The following is a 12,706-nucleotide window of genomic DNA, read 5'->3' on the forward strand; positions in this document are numbered from 1 at the left end:
TTAGCAAGCAAGCTAAAGCACATTAAACACAGGTTCAGTTCCAACTCTTTGATGCTTCATTACACAAATGTAGAAGATAAAGACTCCACTCAAAGGTAATGAATCTACAGCTACATTCACATGACCAGGCTGAAATGGTACAAATCTGATTTTTTGCCTTAACAGCGTAGTATATGATTTCAATCCAATACACTTGAAATTGGGCAAATATCTCCTTATTGTCTGCAAACGCTGTTAAGTGTGCACGCTGGAAAAAAATATGCTGTTCATACACAGCTCTGGCTCTGTAAAAAGGAAGGAACAATATTACAGCCAATCAGCAACAGGGGGCATTCATAGTATAGCACATGACAGGGGGAAGGACAGGCTGCTATGTGCTGAACTACATGCATGGTCAAGAAGGAGCGATGTCATCAATCGTTCTCCAGAATCAAATACTGTGCTTTTAATGTGACCCTGATCTGATGTTTTCAGAACTGTGTAGGGAACTAATCTAATCTTTTCAAATCAAATCTGAGCCAATTTTATATGTGGTCCTAGATCGGATATGTATTCATGGCCACACAACTGCATATGTACCATCATTTAGTGGTAAAACAGTGACAAAGCAGCACATCTGATCCTTTTTTCACCTTTGTCTTGCTCTGATAATGAACAGCTAACAGCTATTCAGAGCTAGTCATCTCTGCAGCGAAGGTTTGGTCTGGTGGTTAGGTTGTTGGCTGTTCATGACTTGTGTTGGATTTTGAAAATAGGTAGTAAATACACTCTTTCACAGGTCCCCCAGGCACATCTTTTGACCCTGTATAGAGTTTCACATTCAAAATATATCCAGACTGGAAGATTAACTGAAGTAATGGAGGAAAGCAACAGCAGTGATTGGAGGACTGAGTAGATAAATCAGCCCCTCCTTCATGGCGGTCCTCACACAGCTAAACCTAACTTAACTTAGCCAACACTAGCCGAGCTAAGACAGCTAACGTTAACCAAAATTCAACCTAGCAAATACTGATCTACAACCCAGGCAACACTAAAGATAACTTGAATGTGGTTCACACTAAGCTACATTCTGCTGCCTAATTTATGCTACTAGTGTGCTAGGAGAAAGTTCTCACATCTGAAGATATTTAACCCCTGTTAGTTGTGATTCTACTCCAGATGTTTTTCTGTAAGAAAAGGTTTGGTCTCGGATTTTTTGTCTAAATTTGAAATGTCCCACAGCTTAAGTCTTGAGTTTCCCATCCTGGAGAGAGGAGGACAGGTGGATGAAAGCAGCTCCAGGGCTTCGTCTACAAATAACACCAGGCAGTGCCTGATGAAATCAAATTAAACTGTGTGTTTTTTTGTGAGAAAATAATGTTGATTCATGTTTACCCTGAATTCAGTCAATCAGTAAGTGTAACAGGCCACTGTTGTGTGTCCGGTTTGGAGATCCGTTCATTAGTCATTCTGCTTACAGTGCGGATTCTGCGGTTTAAAGTTTAAATCAGTTTGGTTCTCCCGTGTTTCCTGCATCACACTGATATACACTTTGTGCTGGAATAGGAGGGAGCATTTAAACCAAAAAAGATAACATTCAGTGGAATGTGTCTGTATCAGTGTGTTCACTGTAAAGGGCTGAAGTCATAACATTTACATACACTTAGATTGAAGTCATTGAAACTTCCTTGAATCCCCTCCACAGATTCCATGTCAGCAAATATTAGCACGTTGTTAAAGATATCATGTCAGATAATTATGGTGAGATATTGAAGCAACATCTCAAGACTTCAGCCAGAAAAAAAAAACGTTTCGGCGCAGATGGGTCTTCCAAATGAGCACTGACCCTAAGCATACTTCCAAAGTTGTGGCAAAACAGCTTAAGGACAATAAAATTAAGGTAATTGAGTGGCCATCACAAAGGAGGGCCAGACTCCTGCACAGTGTGGTGATTTTCTGACTCGAGCACATCTGATTCATCTAATTACCAGGTTTGGTTCTTGTGCTAGAGCAGAGAAATTGGGTTGTTTGTTTCATATCATGAAAACAACACAACTTAAACTATGTGCATACTGCACTTTAGTGTTATTCCAAACTGCTGTATTTTGTACATTTTGCATATACATATACACACTTCTATGCATCAGCACACTTCAGTGTCTCTAGTTTATTTTGTATTTATTGTCTATTTATTATATTATCTATTATTTGATTTTTAAGGTATTGATGTGTCAATTTGCTTGAAAGTTTGTGAACCCTCTCTATATTTCTCCATAAATTTGACCTAAAACTTTTCTAAGACATCCTAATAGTAGATAAAGAGAACCAAATCAAACAAATAAAATAAAAATATTAGACTTGGTAATTTATTTATTGAGGAAAATGATTCAGTTTTTCATATCTGTGAGTGGCAAAAGTATGTGAACCTTTGCTTTCAGAGTCTGGTGTGACCCCCTTGTGCAGCAATAACTGCAACTACACGTTTCCGGTAACTGTGAATTAGTCCTGCACATCGGCTTGGTGGAATTTTAGTCCATTCCTCCATCCAAAACAACTTCAACTCTATTATGTTGGTGGGTTTCCTTCCATGAACCGCTTGCTTCTATTCCTTTCACAACATTTCTATAGGATTGAGGTCAGGACTTTGACTTGGCCATTCCAAAACATTAATTTTATTCTTCTTTAACCACGACTTGTGTGCTTGGTCATTGTCTTGCTGCATGACTCGCATTCTTGAGCTTCAGCTGACCTACAGATGTCCTGACATCTTCTTTTACAATTTGCTGATATTATTCAGAGTTTATTGTTAAATCAATGATGGCAGGACGTCCTGGCACAGATGCAGCAAAACAGACAAAGACCATCATACTACCACCACCATGTTTCACAAATGGGATAAGATTTTTATGCTGGAATGCAGTGTTTTTCTTTCTTCAAGCATAACGCTTCTTATTTAAACCAAAAAGAGCTATTTTGGTCTCAACCATCTGCAAAACATTGTTCCGGTAGCATGGCAACCCTGCCATGAACACAGTGTTCTCCTGATGGTGAACATTGGTGAACATTAACATTAGCCACTGTGAGACATGTCTTTAGTTGCTTCCTCTGTGACCTTGCAGACTATTACAGACCTTGCGCTTGATGTGATCTTTTTGGTTGACCACTCATGGGGAGAGCAGCAGTGCTTGGATTGGAGTCCAAACTCTTTAGAGATGTTTTTTAACCTTTTCCAGCCTGATGAGCATCAGCAATTTTTCTTCTGAGGCCCTCAGAAATCTCCTTTGTTCATGCCATGATTTACTTCCACAAACATCAGACTGTGATAGATCCTTGTTCTCTAAAACAAACAGGGTGGTCACTCACACCTGATTGCCATCCCATTAATTGAAAACACCTGACTCTAATTGACTGCTAACCCTTTTTTTTCTGTTTACATACTTTTGCCACTCACAAATATATAATATTAGATCATTTTCCTAATTAGTTAATTAGCTTCTCTTTATTGCTATTCCGACTTGTGTGAAAATCTGACGAAGTTTTAGGTCAATTTTATGCAGAAATACAGACTTTCAACTTTCAAGCACAACTGGAGAAACAGGATCCATAAACGCTGCTGTCTTCTCTGGGCCCACGATCATATGAGATGGACTGTCGTGAGATGGAAAAGCATCCTTTGGTCCAACAATCCAAATTTTCTAATTCTTTTTGGAAAACATGCCTTGTCCTCTGGGCTACAGAGGAGAAGGACCATCAGGTATGTTATCAGCACACAGTTATAAAACATAAAATATGGCAAAGGAGACCCTGAACTGTTGAGTAGCTGAAATCCTATAACAAGCAGAAATGGGAAAACATTTTACTTTCCAAACTACTACAGCAATTCATTTCCTCAGTTCCCAAACGCTTAAAGAGGGCTATTAAAAGTAGAGGCGGTGCAACACAATGATAAACATGCCCCCGTCCCAACTTTTTAAAATGTTTTACTGGCTTCATATTCAAAATGGTCATATGTTTCTCGAAAACAATAATATTTCTCAGTTTCAACACAAAATGCATCATAGGCTGTTTTTTTCTAGTCAGGGTGTGTTTATAAGAAAAGCAATGAGGCAGTGTTTGTGTTTGAAATGGAATGTATATTTCAGAGGTATGACAGCAGCTTTAACTTCTGCATACAGAGCCGCTTCACATGGCTGGCTGTGTTAAAACTGACACACTGATCTTTACACACTTAAATCAGAGAATAAAGATCTAATGCAAAGTATAAAGATGCAGATCCCTCAGACAGTCCAAATGTGTTTCCGAAGTGTTTTTCAGTCACACAGTCCATCTTAACGAAATACTTCAGACAAAAGTCAAATTTGCCCAGTTTTCTCCCAGTTTACCCCAAGTGTAATCGACATATTTGGTGTCTTCTTTAGTTTTAGCCCTTGAGCTATAAGCCTAATGTAGATAACTGTTTGAATTGTTGGATTTAGGCATGCCATTAGCACCATGCTAATTGCTTGGATATAGGCTTTCATTTACTGTTATTTAAATTAGCCTTGTAGGTTGAGTGTTAAAACTAAAGAAGAAAATGTAAGATATCTAAAGTACATTTGGGGTGAGGGAGACCATTTGATTTTTCACCAAACTATCAACTTTACTAAGGTAATTTTGGCAAGAACATTTTTTATGAATATGAAAGTCTTCTGAATGCTGCTCCAATCAAAAGCAGAACATTTGCACTCAATAATTAAATAATGATCGCAATCCAAAATCTGACCCCATACATCTGTTGAACTTTTCAATCTTTACTGCGAGCTGTATTGGAGCTTCTTTGGTTTGATAACAGAAGAGGAAGCAGAGTTTTCTGCATATTTACATGCATTTCCAAATCAAATGACACACTAATAAACATCTGTTAGCACATCATAAGCCAGAGGGACAAAATAATAGAAACAGTGCTGAAACTGCATTTCAGCTAATGTGGAGTATTGCACATGTGCAGAATGCAAACCTTCAAACATTCATGAGTGTAAAAACAATCTGACAAAATCTTCACACGTACAAATAAATAAATAATGCAGAGATGGTTCCAGAAACCCCATTATTGTCCACTCTGAGAGTGTTTCAGGATGCTGCTGGAGCTCCAGGTTTGATCTCCGTGGTTTTTCGGCAGGGGAGGTGGAATCCGTGGATGAGTCTGCAGGTCAGCACGGAACCAGGAGCGTCCACCAACAGTCAGTAAGAAATCCATAAAGCCTGCACACAGACACCACAGAATGCACATGCAGTATGAGATAAAAGTGTACATATACGTTCATCTGAAGGTGGCTTCAGTTTTAGTATGTTAGAATAAGTTAAAACAGGATATAATATTCCACAAAGTATTCATTTATTTTTGGCCAAAATAAAATTCCAAGGCTAATTTCAAACTATTAACACAGCTTACAGACCAAATTAGAAGATAAATATCTCACATCCAGTTAGTGTGGAAGCAGCTTGTTTTAAATAGTAAAAGAAAACACTGGCTATAATGGGAAAATCTTGTGTTTGCATTGCAGTAACGTCACATCAAACACAACTACATCTAAGTACATCAATTGCTACAACATTACCAATAAATGTGCCAGATTGTGAACTAGAAAGATATACTGATGTGTCAACTGCTGAATAGCATTCACGCCACACCCACTTTCTGTTTAAAGTTCATCAAAAAGTCCAAGAAACAGTAATAAAGTCAATGTAGTAATATTAGCACTGGTATCAAAAACCTTTGAACAACACCCAGCCCAAGAGGTGGACAATATAATGCTGCCAATGTCATGATAAATGCTCAGGAAACATTCAAAGAACACTGATCAACTGTATGTTTCAGTACAAAGAAAGCACAATTAGTCCTGTTTAACTGCATTTAGTGTAACTGAATAAGAAAAGCTGAATTTATAAAGTTGTACTTGTGTACTCGTTTTGGTAGTCCTTTTAAACGTGGTACTGCTGGTTGTTTTTCTGTTTCAATTTATTTGCAAAACTAAAAATTGTGATACATAAAAGTATCATGAAAGTATATTTGAGTATTGTGATATACATTTCCATAACTTGAACCCGTATGTTGAGGTCAGATTTACACCCTTGTTGGTATTCACGGTAGCTGTAAATGCTGCACTTCACACACCAGATCAGAGCAGATGACAGTAAACGAAATCAGGAGTGTCCAGGTCCAGTTTTGTAGGGCTTTAGTCCAGCACAGTTTAGTGATTTCATGCCCAAATACACTTGATAAGAGCTAAATCAAACTAATAATAATACAATCTCTTGATTAGTATGTGATAATTTCTTCTTTTGTGGTTCAGAGAGACAATAAAAACAGTCATACCACCCACTGACTGTCAGAATGACCACCTGGATTACATGAACGTTATTATGAACAGCCAAGTCACCCCTTAAACACTGTGTTATCACAATCTATCAACAAGACTACGTGGATCATATGAACACTATAGAGCGTCATAAAGCGCTTTTTATATGAAACAATAACCATACTGCCCCCTACACTTCCTGTAGAGAACAACAATTCGTCAGAGTGACTGTGTAGATCAGCAGTCACCCACCCTGTTTGAAGAACCCAAGCTAGAACACACCTCCTAGCTAAAGGGTTAGGGTTAGGGTTTGGATTGAAGATGAAACCTGCAAGCAGCACATCTTCAGTAGGAGGGCTTGTGTCAACTGTTGCAGATCATAGCCAAGGATGGAGCCAAGGAAGGCTGTGATTCTTGGCCGTTACAACAGCGAAGGCTGCCCTGCCAACTGTTTAAAAAAAATAAATGGCAGAAAAAGCCTTGAATGCCAAGATGCTATGCCAAAGACTTTGTAACGAAACATGAAATGTTTTTTAACTTAATATTTAAATCAGTAAGCAATGACGTGTCAATTCAGCCTGTTTCGAGCTTCCTGAATACATTCAACTGAGTACTGAAGAGGAGCCTTTGTATACCAATGGCAGTAAGAGCACTTTATAATGTGAAGTACCTCGTCCCTTACTTTGAGACACGCTTTTTATGAAGGTTATAAAGAACTTTTTAAATGAAACAATGGAAGCCATATCACCCCTTACAGGTGCCAGAATGTAACTTCTGCACCAAAGTCAACCGTAGTCTCATTATTTCATAGCTACTGCCATAAATACACTAAAAGTACAAAACATAAACATACATGCACTAAACATATTTAAACCCTATACATAATTGCATCAATCATCTTATCCATGCCATGGAGCGAAGAGGGGGTGGTTTCCAGGCATATTTAACCTGATATCAGTACAATTCCGTCTTAAGAATGCTGACATAAATAGTTATGTATAGTGGTTTAAATATGTTTAGTGCTGTAAATATGTTCAACGTTTATTCTTATTATGTCAGTACAATGTCATTTATTTCATAAAACATCTTATGTCAGGTTGCGAGAACCAACATAAGCACTTAATAAATGTTCAAGTAGTGCTTCATAAACACATTATTCAGTGCTTATGAATGCGTCATGAGGTCCTTATGTAGGTAGCCTTCAAATAAAGTGTTACCAAATTCTTTTCAGAGAAATTGGTATTGTGACTTGCATGAACGATTGGCCGCACTGCCCCCATAGCTTTCGGTATTACTGCTCCGTTTCATTATATCGGTAAGCTTTCAGAGAACATACACAAATACAGACAAAATAATGGCAGAGTATCGACAGAAGGCTTTGTCCGTATCCATATTTATCGTTGAGCATAAATGTGCCTTAAAGACGTTTTCACACTACAGCGTTTTCCGGACCCAGGTCCACATTTTCTGCAAATTCAGTATGTTTACTGAAGCTGTTTTCAAGCACATGATTGGCCCAGAGAACTGAACGGCAGAGTATGGACAGAAGGCTTCATCCGTATCCATATTTGTCGTTGAGCATAAATGTGCTTTAAAGGCGTTTTCACATTAGAGCTTTTTGCACACCCAGGTCCACTTGTTCTGCGAATTCGGTATGATTAGTGAAGTGTGAAAGCTGTTTTCAAGCACATGATTGGTTCAGAGAACCAAACTCTGGTCCTCCTGAAATCGGTGGTCTAAGAATTACTTCCAGCAAGCTCTGGTACGGTCCGCTGTGTGTGTGGAAGCTGTCCTCTCCAGGCACCGTGTCTGGCACTGTGTCATAGGTTCTTTTTGTAATGGACTGCTTCGACTTATCGTGATACTTCCCTTTTCAAGGTTATCAAGACAAGGCTAGTGCTTACCATTTCGCAAACTACGCAGAAAAGTAATGCAAGGACTTACGCAACTGATTCACAGTTCGGATGGAATTCTCGGGTGTAAAAGCAAAACAGAGATAACGAGCCCCTCCCCAAAACGAGCCCAGAATCGGTCTTCGGTGTGGACTCAATTATTCAGGACAAGTGTGATCAGTCATATGACGTTTGACTTTAATCGCCACACACAAAGTTTATCCACCTCAAGTGAGCGAACACTTTCATGCAAATTTTGGTCATTTATTTTGGCACCTTTTTGACTCTTCAAGACATGCGTTATATGTGGACTTGTGGACAGACTTGTGACTGACCACCCTGAGATGAAAGATAACCTAAAACCAAGGTCAAAGGTCTTGAAAACTCCCGAAATTAGAGACAAGCATAAAGCAATGTCAAAGGCCATGCTCCTGTGGTAAGTATGAGCTCTGTTTGTCCTTGAAGAGATATTCCCTTGTTCGGTTTAAAGGGGGATTTATTAAATTTGAAATGAACACAAGATGAAACTCTTCTTCCTCCTCCTCTTCTTATTCCTCACCTGAACATTTTACGCTGCCTCTTGCGATCTGGCGGCTGTTTTCTGTCCAGCCAGCTGGACGACAAGCAGCTGCTGTTTCTGCCTGGTGGAGCGCACGGCGAGGATGGCCTGTTTGTTTTTGTAGTGCACCATCTGCAGCGTGATTGCCGCGTTCCAGCCATCATCCTGACGGCTCCGGAAATCTATCTCCTTGCCCTCACTCATCACCACCGTGAAGTACACGTACTTCCCCTTACGTTCCACACAGTCCACTGTCTTCATGTTGGCAAAGTGCAGCTCCTTCACCCGCCCCCCACTCCCCTCCTGCTGCTGCTGCTGCTGCTGGGGGGGTTTGGGGGGGTTTAACAGCAGCCCCTCCTCCGTCAGCCTGCAGTGCTTCTTCTTCCACAGCTGCAGCAGGCCATCGCTGCGCTTCTCCAGTAGACCTTCCTTCAGCACCCGGCTCTCCAGCATGCTGGAGGCTCTGCACGGGAATTTTCCAGGGGCGGGGGAGGCGCTGTGGTCTGTCCTCAGTGCCGCTGTGCTGCTCCGATGTCTCTCTCCCTCGCTCTCCCTCTCTCACTCTCCTCCAGCTGCTCTGTGCTCAGCGCTGAACGCTGCCTGACTGGAGCTGCTGGAGCTGAAACTGCAAACATGAGCTGTGAATGGGTGGAGCCAAATGGAGCTCCTCCTCCTTTCCTTTGTAGGGGGATACTGAGGGTGGGGCTTTATGTGCAACATCACCTCTCCTCTTCCTCCTCTGATACACTGTAGTCTCTTCTGCCTCCTGATGGTTAAACCCAGTCACTGAAGCTCAAACACTAGCCTGAGAGTGATGAACGGCCTTCCAAAACCATCAGCCCATAAGGGCACTCCTAATTAAGGTGGAGGGGTTCAGATGGAAGACACCACCATAAATATTTCTATATCAACAATGCCTGGTGCTCCGATGTGACAGTGATTTCCCAACACTGCTCTCCTTCTCTGGAATACATTTTCATTAACTGTAAACCGTTCTATTCTCCACATGAGTTTTCTTCATTTATTCTGGCCGCTATTTACATTCCACCGAGCGCCGATGTGCACGAAGCTGAGCGTGCTCTGGCGGACCAGATTATGAACGTGGAGTAGTTGTTACTGGACTCCCTTGTTATAATCCTCGGAGATTTTAACAAAGGGAAACTTAGTCATGAACTACCGAAATACAAACAGTTTGTCACATGCCCACCAGAGAGGGGAACACGTTGGATCACTGTTACACTACAGTGAGTGGTGCTTACCGTGCTGTGCCCCGTGCGGCTTTAGGACTCTCAGATCATGTCATGGTTCACTGATCCCTGCGTACAGACAGAGACTAAAGCTCTCTAAACCTGTCATGAGGTCATATAAAAAGTGGACCAGTGAAGCTGTGGAGGAGCTACGCACGTGTTTGGACACCACAGACTGGGACATGTTCAAGGCTTCTACAGACAGCTTAGATGAATACACAGATACCGTGACGTCATATATACATTTCTGTGAAGATAGCATCATCCCATCACGCCCCAGAATCCCTTTTAATAATGATAAACCCTGGTTCACACCAAAACTCAGACAGCTTCGCCAGCAGAAAGAGGTTGCTTTCAGAGAGGGAGACAGAGTCAGATACAGAGGTGCAAAGTATGAATTTAGCAGGGAGGTGTTAAAGGCTAAATCCAAGTACAATGCTCGTCTGAAGCAGCGGTTCTATGCTAACGACTCTGCCACTGTATGGAGGGGGCTGAAAGAGATCACCAACTATAGGCCCACAGCACCTCATTGTTCAGAAGATTTCAAACTGGCTAACGACCTTAACGACTTCTATTCACGTTTTGATGTCATGGACTCACACCCCCCATCCTCCACCCCCTACACCACAATACACTCAACCACTTTGGATTGCCCACCTGCCCTCTCAGTCCAGGAGGAGGATGTGAACAGGCTGTTTAAGAGGCTAAATCCACACAAGGCTTCGGGCCCTGACTCCGTGTCCTCTGCCACCTTGAGACACTGTGCTGATGAGCTGGCCCCAGTCTTCACGGGAATCTTCAACTCTTCCCTGGAGTCATGCCATGCCCCAGCCTGTTTCAAGTCCTCCATCATCGTCCCTGTCCCCAAGAAACCACGCGCCACAGGACTTAATGACTACAGGCCTGTGGCCCTGACGTCTGGAGTCATGAAGACCTTGGAACGTCTGGTTTTATCCCACCTCAAGTCCATCACCAACCCCCTTCTGGACCCCCTGCAGTTTGCCTACAGAGCCAACAGGTCCATAGATGATGCCATAAACCTGGCCCTCCACTTCATCCTGCAGCATCTGGACTTCCCAAGAACCTACGCTAGGATCCTGTTTGTGGACTTCAGCTCTGCATTCAATACTATCCTTCCCACTCTGCTCCAGGACAAGCTCTCTCTGCTCCATGTGCCTGACTCCACCTGCAGGTGGATCACAGACTTCCTCACGGACCACAGTCAGCGAGTACGGCTGGGGAAGATTGTCTCGGACACGCGGACTTTAAGCACAGGATCTCCTCAGGGCTGTGTACTTTCCCCTCTGCTCTTCTCCCTGTACACCAACTACTGCAGCTCCATCCATGACTCTGTCAAACTGATTAAGTTTGCGGACGACACCACCCTCATTGGACTCATCTCAGACGGTGATGAGTCTGCCTACAGGAAGGAGGTGGACCGGCTGGTGACCTGGTGCAGCAACAGCAACTTGGTGCTCAATGCCCAGAAGACAGTGGAGATGACTGTGGACTTCAGGAAAGCCACAAGCCCCCTGCCCCCCCTTATCCTTACCGACACCCCCATCACCACTGTGGACTGTTACCGGTTCCTTGGCACCACCATCACCCAGGACCTCAAGTGGGAGCTGAACATCAGCTCCCTCATCAAGAAGGCCCAGCAGAGGATGTACTTTCTGCAGCAGCTGAGGAAAGCCAAACTGCCAGCCCAGCTGATGGTACAGTTCTACATGGCCATCATCGAGTCCATCCTCAGCTCCTCCATCACAGTGTGGTATACCGGGGTCACTGCCAGGGACAGACAAAGGCTGCAGCGCATTGTGCGCTCCACTGAGAAGGTGATGCAGCCTCCCATCTCTCCAAGACCTGTACGTCTCCAGGACTGTGGGGAGAGCGGATCGGATTATAGCAGACCCTTCTCACCCCTATTATGGGGTGAGTCACCACTACTATTTGATCCACTCCCCTCGGGCAGGAGGCTTCGGTCCACTCGGACCAGAACCTCCCGCCACAGGAACAGTTTCTTCTCCTCTGCCATTGGACTCAAGAACAATATATAATCACGTCACTTACCTCTTTAGAACCCTGCCTTGGTCACTTTACTTGAATTGCAATACTCCACGTGCACTGTTTGTATATAGTACTGTTGTACATGCCTTTTGTATTTTTATTTTTATTCATTCTATCTATATTTTATATTTGCATAGAGTATTTATTTATGTGGACTTAATTTTGCATGCCTATTACTACTTGTTTTTATGTTGCACCTTCATGCCGAAGCAAATTCCTAGTCTGTGAATCCTGTTTATTGACAATGGCAATAAAACTACTTCTGATTCTGATTCTAAATTATGGATAGACTTTTTGCTCTATTAGTGCTTCAGCATTTACAAGAGGCAAAGCTTACAGATAAAAACGTGTGGAACAACACAGACAAAATGAAATCAAATCATTTGTGCATTTAAATTATTGCCTGCCTGTTGGATATTATGGAAACAAGTGAGGTAAAATACATAAATCTAATTTTTTTAAAAAAAAAGCAACTTTCCTGCAACATTAATGCAGAGATTCTATACCAACATAAAAAAAAAACCAAACTTGAACATCCTACCAAGACCCAAAGAGATATCAGCATGCAGAGCCAGCTATGAGTCTTTCTATGCTTGCTTTATGAATATTCACTCCTCACATAAG

The 12,706-nt window shown here is 42.1% G+C and overlaps 1 protein-coding gene across 1 annotated transcript; it reads right to left on the reverse strand.

Annotated features, from left to right (window-relative positions):
* Positions 1–4,091: 4,091 nt before the first annotated feature.
* phlda1 (pleckstrin homology-like domain, family A, member 1) lies at positions 4,092–9,411 on the reverse strand. The gene is made up of 2 exons (XM_017710634.2): positions 8,769–9,411; positions 4,092–5,220 (listed from the first exon to the last, which is right to left on the reverse strand). The coding sequence occupies exon 1, from the start codon at positions 9,219–9,221 to the stop codon at positions 8,778–8,780; it is 444 nt and encodes a 147-aa protein (XP_017566123.1). The 5' UTR covers positions 9,222–9,411; the 3' UTR covers positions 4,092–5,220; positions 8,769–8,777.
* Between the last annotated feature and the right edge of the window lie 3,295 nt (positions 9,412–12,706).

The sequence above is a fragment of the Pygocentrus nattereri genome, chromosome 1 (genome assembly GCF_015220715.1).
Source record: "Pygocentrus nattereri isolate fPygNat1 chromosome 1, fPygNat1.pri, whole genome shotgun sequence".
Classification (NCBI taxonomy): Eukaryota; Metazoa; Chordata; class Actinopteri; order Characiformes; family Serrasalmidae; genus Pygocentrus; species Pygocentrus nattereri.